This window comes from Apus apus, chromosome 20 (assembly GCF_020740795.1).
Source record: "Apus apus isolate bApuApu2 chromosome 20, bApuApu2.pri.cur, whole genome shotgun sequence".
NCBI classification, from domain to species: Eukaryota; Metazoa; Chordata; class Aves; order Apodiformes; family Apodidae; genus Apus; species Apus apus.
This window is the reverse complement of record NC_067301.1, coordinates 3,648,711-3,662,479: the sequence shown is the minus strand read 5'-3', so window position 1 is coordinate 3,662,479 and position 13,769 is coordinate 3,648,711. Positions and strand designations below refer to the sequence as shown.

Below are 13,769 nucleotides of genomic sequence, written 5' to 3'. Positions count from 1 at the left end.
TCAAGATTTTGTTGAAGATTTGAGATTAAATCTGCAAAACAAGAGAAATGTTAACCCAGGAACCAAAAGTCAGTGATAAATTAATTTGCCTGGTTCCTGTCACCTGGGAGTGACCACTTCTAGTGTTCAGTGGATGATGTGTCATCCAGTACCCCTAAAATCTGTTTCCCTTCAGCAGTTCTTTATAAGTGGGGATGGAAAATTAATGTGTAAAAATGGTGATCGTGTTATTTCCATACCTGACAGGTCATGTAAACAACCTGAACGTTTGTTGTCTTTAACACTGAGGACTGTCTAAGAAATGTTGACCTGTTAAAAAAGTACCTGCAAAACGGCAACAGAGAGAGGTGCTTTTAGACTGCAGCTAATCTGTTGGTGGTTTTTTGTTTGTGTTTTTGCTTTCTGGCAGATTCTGGACGAGAGCTTGTTATTACAGACCCAGTTATCAAGAATCGAGAGCTCTTCATCTCAGATTATGTTGACACTTACCACGCTGCTGCCCTCAGGTAAGGTACAGAGGATGTGGTGCTGTGTTTGAGGTGGCTGAGAAAAACCTTCTTGAGAAAGGTGCTTTCTCTGGTTTTGTGTGAGGATCATTAGCATACTGCTCAGCTCCCTCCTCATCTCCTACAGTAATTAACTTGTGTTATCAGTTCCCATTCAAAAAGAAGCTGTAATTCTAGTCTCGTTTTAATCTCAGTTAATCAATGTTGCTCAGAAGATGTTGTTTCCCATCGTTGCCAATTTGGATTATTGCTAGTTCCTGCAGAAACACCACCCTTCCCTCCCCCATGTTTGATTTCACTATTAACAATAGTGTCTCCTGGTGAAGTGACTGTTAGGATGTTGCCCTGATTAAATTGCTTTAAAGGCTTTTGCTCAGAGGCACTTGTCATTGTTGCAGCTCAGCTCAGAGCTCTATTAAAAACTCGCTGTGCAGACAGGAGGTAATGGACCCATGTATTGTTCTCTTTACTCTCTGCCCTTCCCTGGAGGTTGCTGCTCTCTTTACCCACTCAGTTTTTGACTGCAGTGGCTAACCTTTGCCTGGGCAGAGGGATGCAGCAGTACTTAAAAATGTGTTCAGATAGGAACAGCAAGGCATTCTTTTTAAGCAGATTTTCAGCATGCCAAATGTGCATGGATATTGTCAAAATGCAAATTGAATAATCTCCCTGATAATGCTCAGATGGTGTTTCACTAAAACCATCTGGAGACATTTTTTTGTTCAGAGTCCCTTTGCTGAAGCCACTTACTCTCAAGACAAACTAGCTGCAACCTCTGTTACAAGGCTGGGAAGAACCCTTTGATTTATGTATTAGACTTTTTAAATACATTTGGAAAATTCCAGTGGTGTTCCAGAATCTCATGAAATTCCCCAGTGCCTTTTCTGAGTAACAGAAGGTCATCTTCCAATTTTACACTGGCATGTATAGAAGCAAGGTAGAAGGAGGTTGGCTGTCTTGATCCTGGAAATCTGTCTGCTTAAACAGAGAGAAGCTGAACTATGTGTATGGAATTTTCCCTGGGAGTACTTTATCTTCTCTTCTACATCCTTTCTGTTTTCTTCTTTAAAGAAAAGGAAAAAAATGGAATATGTGTATACCAAGCAAACTTGAAAAATAACCTTCTCTTCTCCCCTTCCAATAAGAGTGGAGGCTGCTGAAGGACCAAACTGATCACTCCTTCAACCTGTCTTGTGTGTTACCTGCCTCCTTGTTGCTTGGAAGTATGTGCCACAGGCACCTTTCAGGTCACTTCCTTGTTTCTCTGTGGCATCTGATTTCACTTGTTTTGTTGTGTTCTGGATTGCTCATATTTTGATAATTCTTACAGGTTTGTAGATGGTATCTAAAGATGATTGTGTTTGCTGATTCTTTTCTAGCGAATGGTAATTAATAGATGTCAGTAATTTTCAGTGTACAAGACTAGCATAAGGATAATTGCACATGTTCTTGTAGTTTGAGAACACAGAGTAGGCAGAATGTATTTTGATGCGTGAAAGGAGGCTTAACATTGCATTCTCATTTATTATACTATGGGATTATTTCTTTGCCCTCTGCAAGCAAATGGCTCTGGTCACACAATGCATTGATGGCAAATTGGGAAATAAAGCCAGTGATTGGAACTACCAATCTTCTGCTCTAACCAGTGCAAAAATTAACTAGAGGATACTTGTAGATCCCTGTGGAAGTGTGTAGTAAAAGTTTTGTCCTATTTACCTATATGGCAAATCTTTGTGGTTATAATTTAGTACCTACTCATCTGAAATGCTATGAACAAGACCTACTGCTTTCATGAATATAGGTCATCTGGAAAATGCTTGTTAAATGTTAGGTTATTGAAAGGTAGCAAAATATTTTCCCAAAAACCCCCTAAAAATAGAAACTTATTGTGAAATATTAAAACAAATACTCCTCTCAGACTGTCTTTATAAATGACTTAACTAGGAAACTAGCTTCAGCCACCAGGGATAAAATAAATATTACTGAACTAGTTTGGCTTTCAGTATTTCTGTCTGATGTCTCAATTGCCAACCTTGTTAATGTTCATTACAACCTGGCCTGACCTGTGCAGAATCCTTTGCCAGAAGGGCAGTTGACTGAGAATGAGGCAGTCATGGGGGTAGTTCTGTAGCCTGAGCTCCCAGGATAGCCCCATTGATTTTGGCTTAGAACAGTCCACAACTTCACTCGTCCTTCATCCTTTTTTCTCCTCACCTGGAGCAGCTGATGCTGGGAGAGCTCATGTTGTAAGGCAGAGTTCCCAGTGGCTGTGGATTGGTAAGCTTTTTTGAAGTGCTTTACCATGGAAAGGTGAGGGAGGGAAGCAGGCTTTGCATGGCAACTTCCTGGTGCAGCTTTTCAGGTGTTCAGTGCTTCTGAACTCTGCTGAGAAGACTAGGCCGACAGATCCAGCATAACTACAGGCCAAAAAGTTACTCATCTTGGTGTGCTGGTGGCAATAGCACTTTTCATTCAATTTTAACCAAGATTGACAAACCTTTTTGTTAAATAATCCCCGAAGCAGCTCATTTAAAATAGCAAATACTGTTCAGTAAATACATGAGAAAAGAGGTGCTATCTGTATTAAAGCTAGGAAGCTTGACATGCTGAAAAAGAGCAAAATCCTGTGCTTTGTTTATTGCATTGAATCAGGGTTAGATAAAAGCACCAACTCTTTGGCTTGCTGGCCCGTTTGTCTCTGCCCACTTGTGCTCTGATTTATTTGGTGGCATAATATAAAACTGCAGTGACAAAACAGGAGCAGCTGTTGGACATGAACAGTCCAACAAACCCTTGAGGAAATGAGATGCAACTTCTTACAGCTTGTCTACAAGCTCATCCTTAAGGATAATGACTTCATCAACAAGCTATATTAAAAAGAAATATTACCAGTCTGTTATAGAACAAGCTAATAAATCCTCTTTCCCATTTGCTCTCTCTCTTTCTAATATTAAAAAATGCCTTTGTGTTTTACTCTCTTATTTATGAGAGTAGAATGAAGAAACTTGTGTGTGTTGGAATTGGCATTGTTAGGATTGCAGTCTTGTTAAAACAGCATAGCTTTGATTTTATTTGGAAGTGTTTATGAAGCTGAAGTTTTATTTAGCTTTCTAAATTAAAAAGCTGACTTCCCAAATAACAGCAATAGTAGAATTTTTGAAGCTTCCTTAAAGATACAACTGTAATGGTACTGTAAAAACTTGGCAAATAAGACAATTTCAGGATTGTATTCTAGGGTAGATGTTGTTCATTAGTCTGATTAATTTTGGGCTCCTTGGGAATATGTGCTGGTGTAATGAGAATTAATGAATGTTTGTAGAGGACCATCTGAGACATTGTAACTGAATTTCCTTCCCTTTCCACCCTGGGAAGAATCTGCATGGTTATCTGTTATTCAGGAAGTTTTAGAGAGATTGCAGTGGCACTTAATTAAAATACCTGTTATTCAAGGTAGAATTCTAATACCCTTTTCCCTCTTTCTTTCAGAGGGAAGTGTAATATCTCCCATTTCTCTGACATATTTGCTGCTAGAGAGTTTAAAGCCCGAGTGGATTCATTTTTCTACATACTGGGCTATAATCCAGAGACAAGGTAAGTGAAGTGACTTTTAAAGGCAAGCTTTGCCACTAATCTGAGCCTGTAGCAACAGGAGAACAACTCAAGGGAAGAAGAGTTAAAATGAAGTATGATGCTGACAGGAAGGTGGGGTGGAAGAGAAGCTGCCTCTTCCTGCTGAGTGTGTGTCTAGGAGAAAAATCAACAGTAGATAATATAATTGTGCAACGAGTCAGGATATCCGGGTGCATCTCTGGGTAGATAACAGTGCTTCAAAACCAGTTTTTAGAACTGTGGATTCTTTTTAAAGGTTGCAGACATTAACAGGAATTCTTAGTTGTCTCGTTGGCTAAATGCAGACCCCGGAAAATAGTTTCAAAAATAGGTTTAATCTCCTAGTAAGCAATGTTGGAATTTAGGTGCTTTTTTTTTTTAAGCGTGGGAATTCGTGCTTCCATGTGTAAATACTCACGTTGGGGCCTGTATCAGCAGTTCCTAGTTTATGCTTCATTGGCCTGGAGCAAATTAGAGGTACAGAAAGATCTTTTTTTTGGGAATTAATACATATTTGAAGAGGGTATGTTTTCATTTCGCAATTCTTTCAGTTTGCTTGGAAGTTGTCCAGCCAGTCTTTATCAGCTGTTGGGAAAGCAAAGCTGACACTAGGCAGGACCTTCATTCTTTTTCATGTCCAAACCATATCTCTTATTTTTTTTCATTTCTGTAGTTTTGTCAACAGAGAGAAAACCTTAGAAATGCCAGCCTGAAAGAGTTTGCTGTCTAGGGGCATATTTCTATGAGCATTTGAGGGAAAGATTAATCATGTGGAACAGGGCTCAGCAAGGTCTGTGCTGACTGAAAGCTGTATTGTTTCTTTCAATGCAGAAAACATAATTAGCTTGTGGACCTGGATTTCTAGAGATACTGTGGAGAAAAGCATTAAGTGGGAAATCAGATAGGCATATAAATAATAAATATTTGAATTGTTACATTGTCGATTTACTGTTTTTAATGCAGATAGGAATCTTTATGCTTCAGGGCACAGCCAACCACTTTCTTTTCTTCCTAAGTGCTCGTAGTTAGGAAGAAACTCCCTGTGTGGGCATATTATTATGTAATTGCCTATTTATGAGGCTTCCTGTACCTTCCTCTGAAATGTCTTAAACTGTCTATATGTGTGAGACAGGGTATTGGATGGGGTAAACTTCCTTCATAAATTCAGTTTACATCCACAGTAGGTGCTGCCAGCGTAAGTCCCAACTGTATGGTGCTGAGCTCTGGTAAAAGAACATGAAATCCTCTAATATTTTAAACACAATATGTTAGAATAATTTTTTAACATTTGGAGCAGTTTGATGAGGCAAGACATTTATTTAAATTTGTCACTGTACACCCCTCTGATACTTGGCACCATGCTTGAACCCATATAGTTAGTTGTCACTTTTATTAATGCGTTTCAGTTTTAAGGGTGTGAATGCTAAATGAACTATTTGTATTAGTGTTCAAGTTCTGTGTTTAATTGATGTTTTCTTTTATGAAATGCCATTTATGCAAGTTGTCAGTGCAGTTCTAAGCCCACTTTCTGAGTAGAAGTAGCTGTTAATGCTTCCAGCTGTTAGAAAATGACTGAGCTGAGAAGATCAATGAAATGACAAAGCGTGTCACTTAGTGATCAGCTAATTACTCAGACTAGCCAGAACTCGAAGTGTAGGATTTTCTTCATTTGGTTGCAGCCAGGGTCTCTTTAATTCTAGCTCTTGAAGTCTGTATTTTGCCTTGGAAGAAGGAGGGGGCTTAGAAAAAGGAGCTGAGCCTGGGTTGCTTGATTTTTTTTTTGACCTGTTTGTTACAGCTTTGTGTGCTTCTTTGAATACCTAATTCTAGATTTATTTTGCTTTTGGAAGTATTGTAATGCACATTTCAGGATGACCTGTTAGTGGTTTGTCTATAAAAGGAAAAGTTGGTCTTGAGCTTGATCTGCTTTTCCAATGTAGTGTTTTGTTTCATGTGGAAAGGAGGGAAGTTGTAGTAGTTTGAAGTACTAATATGTTGTGGAGAAGGTTCTGAACGCTGCAGGGTGACTCCTCAGCTGACTTGGAGAAATGTGTGATACATTGTTAGATCAGACAGACTTGAGCTGTGGATTTCATCTACAAAGATACATTTCTGTTGGAGTGTTTTTATCTTCTGTTCAGCTCATATACTTTTCCAGGGCCCTCAAATGCAGCTCAGTGTGTTGGGAGTCTGTTTGCTTTTTTTTCATGTGGTTAATTTGCAAAACAACCCGCAAAAAGCTCAAACCCCAAAAACATCTAAAACACTCATGTGGTGAATGTGTAATAAGAGGCCCTTTCTGTTCTGTTTGCAAGCTTGCTGTCTAGAGGTTTTGCTGGGGAAATATCAACCATGATCCTGTTGTTGGTCATTCTGTGCTCTGGAAGTGGTAAACTGTGTTTTGGGGTAACTTTTTTCTTCACTGTGTTTATCAAGCTGTTCTGGTTTCTTTGTGTCTACCGAGTTAGGAAAAGATTACATGTGGTTCAGTAGTTCTCACACCTGTGAGAAACATCTGATTGTGGAATAAAAACCTAAAGTAATCTTAAAGCTAGAGGCTGGGTGTTGTCACCTTGAATAATCGAGCTGCTCCTGATGTTCCTGGCTCTTGCATAGCCAGTGGAGAAAGATAATTCATTTTAGACTAAGTACTTTCAAAATAATTAATTTCACATCTCTTCAGAGAAGTGGCTGCTCTAACACTGACTAATTCCACTAACATGGCATCCCACTCAAACTTCAGGGTTCCCCAAATGGCTGGACAAGACAAAATGCTTTATTAAAGAAGAGATGCTAGGTAATTGTGTCTGGCCTGACTCTAGAAGCATTTCCAAGTGTAAAGAATAGCAGTCAAGAAGCATTAATGGACAAATGGACCTGATGTACTGATTCAGAAAATCAGTAACTGCACCAGCTGGTGATGTTGGTATCTGAGTCAGAAATCAGCTCTGCCTGATAAAGATGCAGCAAGGCTCAGGAATGCTATGGAAGGTGCTGCTTGTCCTCAGCTGTTTGTCACACCTTGCCACTCATTCACTACAACTCTAGTTCTTACCCTAGCTGTAGCTGAGTGCCAGATGTAGCTGGCTCTGGCAAGAGCATCTTCCAGTCCTTCCTTTTGTAGTCTGACATCCTGGATGGAATTATAGAAAGGGCTTTGAATTGTTGCTCAGGGCTGTGGGAGGCCAAGGGCCACTGGTGGTGGTGGCCTGGCCTTGCAGCCTCCTGCCATGGACTAGGCAATCAGTTCTTTGATCTCAGGAGTAAATAAATACATTATCAAGTTCTGTCTGACACCAACATCTGTGAATGTACATAGATTTAAGCACTACTGAATTTTTGCTTGGAACTAGAAATAATATACTGTTCTACAAACAGTTTTCATGGCCATGAATCTACATTATTCTCCCCCAGAGTTGTTTTACATTGTAGAACAAAATAATACCTAACACTCGAGTCATGGGAGGAATTTTCTGAATAGATGTTTTGGGAAGGCCAAGATCTCATCTTTGTTTTTATTCTGCAACATTCACTTTATTTTTAATCTTCTTTAGAAGTGTTCTTGTTTGGTGATGTAGTGAATGAAATTATTATTGTTTAGTCTCTGTGAGAGATGTTCCCAAGAGTGAAAATGAGGGTGACTTGCTCTTTATTTTTCTTGTCCTTCATAGCTTCCTATTTTCTTTTTCAGTCTGAATCAAGAAGCTCTTTCTTTTTCTTTTTTTTTTCTCCCTTAAATGGAAAACACAGTGGGTGGAGTACAAGTTTCAGTTCTAGAAGCAGATAAGAATAGTAATAATAATAAGCCAGTGTGGAGTTGTGTGTAAGCAGGGTGTTCAAAGCTTCCTCTTAAAATTATCCTTCTTTAGAAAAAAATGTAGTTGAATTATAAATCAATATCTACAACAAAACTGAACTAAAGAGGACTGCAGAGCTATGTTTTGATCCTTTTCTCTGGTTAATTTTTAGCAGTTGCAATATTTTGATTCTAGGCATATTAAAATGCCTAGAGCAATGATAGAGGGTGAAGTGATCATAAAGGTTTTTAAATGTATCCATCCTTATGTCTCAAATCAGACCCTTAAAATGTCTTTTTATTATAGTTACAATTATTAGAACAGTGACAGTTTGTGGCATATTTTAATTAAGACAATTCCTACAGAATATTGTAAGTCTTTTTTTTTTTTAATAGGTTTAGCAATTTTAAATACAATCAGGAATCCTCCTGTTCAGGGAAATCAGGGACTGTTTGCATGGTATGCCCATGTGACGTCAAGCAGATGGCTTCTCTGTGTCTTATTAAATTACAGCAAAGTTGTTTTGTATCAGTCTTGTCTAAGAACTGTGGAAGATGCTGAGCACCATCACTGCATGTCTGTAGGCATTGTTGTGCACTGAAGGGCCTTGCAGTTCATTCCCTTTAAATAGACAAAAAAGCCCTCCCAAAACTGCACTTAGGTAAATGGATGTATAACTTGTGTGTTGTTTTTTTCTGTCTGATATCACACTTACTAATATAATTAGGATATGCTATTTCTGTGTGCCCACATAGCAGTTTATCTCTGAACTTCAGGGTAGAATAAAAGCTGAAAACTTGATTTCTCAGGTTCATGTTGTGAACTTGTGGGGGGAGATCCCAACTCAACAAGCAGAACAGCAAATCCAGAAATACTCTTCAGCTGTAGTTGATACGAGAACTCAAAACATTTGGCCTTTTAAATGCTGTTAAAGCCTGCACAACACATTTGAAGTATTTATCTTTCTAGTCTGTAGTATGAGAAAATTTGGTCGGTCTCGTTCTGAACATTTTGCCTCCTGTACAATTTGTATTACAGAAGTGGCGTGATGGAATCTTGTGGTGGATTTTAGTTTTTTAAAAAGCACTTTATAAAACTTCATTCTGTTTCTGTATTTTTTTTTTAAAAAAAGGAACTTTAAGCATAGTTCCTTGTGTTTGTTTTAAATTTTTATTTTTTAACAACCCTTTATCCTGTATGTTAGTAAATGGCTTCTTCATATGATAAATGTGCTTTAGTAGCATCAGGTAGTTTCAACAGAGCCATAGTAGCTGAAATCTTCAAGTTACTGGATGTTTTAAGTTATTATTGCACATTTGTTGAAGGAGCCAGACTATGTTGGTGAAGGTCCCAAGAAAGGGGTAGGAGGTAAAGTAACATGGACAGCAAGAAAGGTGTATTCCCTCGTGTTACTACAATTTTCTCGCTGGGTTATTCTAAAAAGAGAGAAAATCTGGGATTGTTCTGTGGCCTGATTTGTTCTGCTTAGTCTGTCCTTTAAAATTCAAAACTTGACAAACTTTCTGTCCTGTTCCAGCCTCACAGTCAATCCAGGCATCTCGGGTGCTCTAAAACAGAGGCAGGTATATTCAGGACCAGGCCAAGGGTTGTTGCCTTCGTGTCAATGCATCGCTGAGCCGCTGGGTTTTTTTTTGTAAATTCCTTGAATAAAGGAGGAACTCCATAAAAATCAAGGACGCTGCAGGGGAGCTCAGGTCTGGCTCCTCATGGGTTCACCTTCTGTTCACAGGTGCCTGTGAACATGGCTGGGAATTCCTATTCTTTAAGTGTGCTCATGCACCGGCAGGTAGAATAACGCTGCTTCCTTTCCTGAAAACTGAGCGCACGTTAAAACGGCTGCTCTGATTGGAATCCGTGACAGCCCCCGAGCCTGAAAATCAACGTGATTGAAGAGCTAATCACAAACCGGGGGAAGGGGGGGCAGGGGAAGCCGCGCAGGCGGGAGGTGCGGGCGCTGCCGCCCGTCCCGCAGCCCCTCGGAAGGCCCCGCACCCCGGGCTGCTCCCAGCCTGCTCGGCTGCTTTATTTACGGAAACCGCGGGGCGAGATTGATTGCGTTGGGAGCCGGTGTGTGGCTGAGGGAGGGTCACAGCACATGCTCAGTCCTGTCAGTCCGAGGGCGAAGTTTCTGCGTTCTGCGTGCAGGCTTAGGTCATAGCACAAGCTCAGTGGAAGCTCTCCGAGGTCTCTTCAGACTGCATGTGCCTCCATTTTGAGTTGGTAGAGTGGAAAAGGCAGAGTTTTTTTTTTTAGCTGTTAAGTAAGAGGGTTCAGGAATAACATCTAAACCCACAAGAGCCTGTCATAGTCATGGATGATCCATTCAGCCCCTGCAGGTAGGCTACGTCACTCTGGCCTCCCCTAAACCACGGTGATTTGTTTTTTTTTGCTGTTGTTTGTGACTTCTGAAATGTTGATGAAATCATGGCATTACTGTTGCATGTTCCTCAGGAGCTCGTGGTCTGTGCAGCCACTCGTCAGGGTGCATGAGGGCAGAGAGCAGGGAGTCTGCTGCCTGAGGGGTGCATGTAGCAAAGCCTTGATCCTCTGGGGGCTTATTTATCATTTCCACACCGTCCCCCCCCTCCCCATCCCCCCCATCCCTCCCCGATTCGCGTTGCAGTTCTCATTTCAGTTGTGCTGTCCGTGTGCCAACCTGCTGGCAGGTCTGTGGGGAGCTGCAGAGGGCTCGGCAGGATGCAGCGTTCCCGAGGTGGCTGTGAGGAAATGTTTGGGCCTGCAACAGGGTGTTTAGATAAGGTTCCAGAGGGCTGTAGATCAGCAGCCATTGGTTGCTCTGTGGGTGGGTGGTTCTCGGCTCAGTCGAGGGGCATCGATCCTGCTCCTACTTCCTCAAACATTAAGGAGAAAAAAAAACACAAAACAAAACAAAAGGAAAAGTACACCAGCCTGGTTCTGCTCACCTGTCATCAGGTGCAAATCGCACTTATGCAGCTAAAATGCAGCAGAATTGACTTATGCATGGAGAAGCTTGTCAGATGACAACAAGAAGATGGCTTTATCGGGCCAGCAAAACACATTTTTAGACTGGTCTGAATAAAATAGAGGGCTTGGGCTTTACAGTTGTATGTAGTGATAAGTCTGGTTGCAGCTGGCTTTGAGGTTCTTGTGGGACAGCCATCAGTGAGTGGACACTGCTAAGTACCAGTGGGTTTGAGAAGGCTTGGGTGTGTTGAATGAGGCTACACTTGATTCTGCAGGGTGTTCTCAGTGGCTGCAGTGACTGAACCTGTGCAAAGCTGTTGCTGTTCTGCTGTGGCCCTGTGCTCAGACCTGGTGCTTGCAGAGCTGATCCGGGCACCCTGGGGGTGTTGCTGAGGGGAATTGCTTCAGTCAGGGTAACTTGTTTGTGAGTTGCTGGAGTGGATGGAGTTTGAAGGTGAGGGGATGGTTTCTGCTGCTCCTAGTGGCATCTCTGGAACTTTATATAGCAGTAGGTTGACTTGTAGCCTTGCACACGTGGTCATTAACCTGTGCAGTGTGTGTTGCTGTTGCTACCTTCCTCCTCGTGGCAGTAGCTGAGGAATGAATGATGAGTTATTTTGCCCATGTTAGTGCCATATCTGTATGCCATCTCAAGTATCATTCTATTTTCCATTTCCTGTTATAGAGCGTAAAAATCAAGAACTAGTTTAGTGTGGGTTACTGGTCACTTTTGCCGTTGGCTGAAGCATGGTCATGCTAATGATTACAGGGCACGATTCCCTTGAATTCGGTCTGGCTGAATCACCTCATAGTTGGAAGAGTTGTCTCTGTAGGCCTAGGCTTTAGAAACACTTATTCCTAATAAAGCAGCTATTTGAGTATGTACAGGAGTATGCCACTCCTCTGCAGGAACACAGGGATATGACACCTTGTGTCCTTAACAACTCTTTTAAATGTTGACTGAAAAGCAGAAGGAAATGCATCAAGGGATGGGGAGGCTGCAAAGGTGTCTGCTTAGTACTGTTTCTCGGTGATAATTTGTGCATGCATTTAAAAAATATGTGAAAAAAAGCCTTACACTTTGGTTTAAAAAAAGCAACAATAGAAGTAGAAAACCAACCTCCACACAGCCCACCCTGTCCCCCTCCAGTAAAGCTCCCCCCACAACCCAACAACCAAACAGTAAACAAAAATCCCAATAAACCATAATCACCCCCCCCAAAAAAAATCCCCTATAATCCCCCCTAAAAAAACCCAAAACAAACAAAAAACAACCCCCAAAACAACAACAAAAAAACCAAATAACCCACCAAAAAAACCCACAATGAACAAACAAAACCAGAGAGGCCCTTAGTGGTGGAAATACTAAGGTTACCTGTCTGCTGTAAGTTATCAGTGGTACTGATAAGTTGTTTAGTGTGCTGAGAAGACCCTTTCTCTGTGATGTGCAGTGTCCTTAGGCACTTGCTGCTACTGGTGGAGTTTTGAGCGGGTTGGATGCCCAGAGGATTCTCTCCAGTTCAGAGACTGGTGGTACAAATAACATGATGGGAAGTGCTTGAATTTTGTTCTTTGGATGAAGAAATGCTTGCACTTGATAGTCTTACTTCCCTTTGCTCTGGCTTAATTTTAGCTTGTTTCAAGACTTGAATCAGTAAGATTACCTCTTCCCCTTCCAATTGTTTAGGCTGTAATTTGTTTCAATTAGAGCTTTGTATTTCAAAGTGTGTGACAGAACTAGGGGGATTTTCAGGCTTGTTTTGTGCTTCACATTTTTCATGCTTATCACCTTTAACACAGTGATGTTGCTTCTCCATGTATCTGCTGTTCAAGGAAGCTGGAGATCTGTGTTGTCACGCTAAGAGACTGAGTGGTAGATTGTTGCAGCTAACCTTGATGAAGCTTTATGGAAAAAATTGACTGCTGGGTTGCTGGCTGGTTCCACTGTCCTGCATATAAACTGTGATTGTGCTGAGGAAATGGAGCTGATGAAGTATGTGTGTGTGTATATATATATAGTCTGTTTTAATAGTGAATATTTACTCTGGGAAGTGCAGAGGTGGTGCCTGGCCATTTCAGAAACTGTACAAGCTAAATACTTAAAGCAACATAATTCCATGGTGAAGTTATTGAGATACTTACTTGTCAGTGTAAATGTTGGTGGCAGATAAGTAACATTCTGGTTCTATTAAAGTCAGATGTAGGCCAGATAAAAAACTTTGTATCATGCAAAGGTTTCCACTTAATTAATTAATTAATTAATTTAAACTTGTGATTGAAATACTGGTGTCTTCCTTGAAGGTAAACAAATACTGGAAAATAAGTTTCAGAGAGGTGATCAATAAACTCTACAAGCAAAATATTACCCAGACAGGTAATTCCTGTGTGGAGAGAATGCTGGTTTCCTTGCAGTACCTGCTGTCAGAATGGCTGTACTACAGTCACTTCCATCCTGCCTTTTGAGTAGGGGACAGTACTTCTAAGGACTGTATAGTAATTTATTTTTTTTCCCCTCATATATAAACCTGATGAAAAATAACATTATCTTGGAAAAGCTTTCCCTGTCTGGCTCAGTCCTGCAACTACTTCCTTCTCCAAACAGCAGCATGGGTGCAGAGCTCTGAGTGCTCCACTTCAAGGCCTGAGTCTGCAGTCAGCAGGTTTGAGCTTGTACTGAAGGTACAACTGTTAGTACATGTTTATTCATTCCTGCTTCAGATTGAGCAATCACTAAAAATGTTCCCATGTAAATTCATGTGACTGAAATACAAATTTGTTGTTTGGTTTTGGTGTTTTTTGGTGGTTTTTTTTTTCCACTGGGAACACAAATTTCCTTTTGCATTTTTAAATCATTATCAGAACACACTGTTACAACAGGTTTTAAACAAAA

At 40.7% G+C, this 13,769-nt stretch overlaps 1 protein-coding gene across 6 annotated transcripts in view; it reads left to right on the top strand.

The window, feature by feature from the left end:
- RERE (arginine-glutamic acid dipeptide repeats) overlaps positions 1 to 13,769 on the top strand; it is a 216,681-nt gene that overhangs the window by 106,703 nt on the left and 96,209 nt on the right. For 5 of the 6 annotated variants that reach the window (XM_051637085.1, XM_051637084.1, XM_051637082.1 and 2 more), the window contains 2 exons: positions 410 to 506; positions 3,993 to 4,097. In XM_051637085.1, coding sequence (XP_051493045.1) covers positions 410 to 506; positions 3,993 to 4,097 — 202 coding nt within the window. Of the gene's footprint in view, positions 1 to 409; positions 507 to 3,992; positions 4,098 to 10,066; positions 10,270 to 13,769 lie in introns of those variants that run through there. The other variant, XM_051637087.1, reaches the window with a different exon arrangement.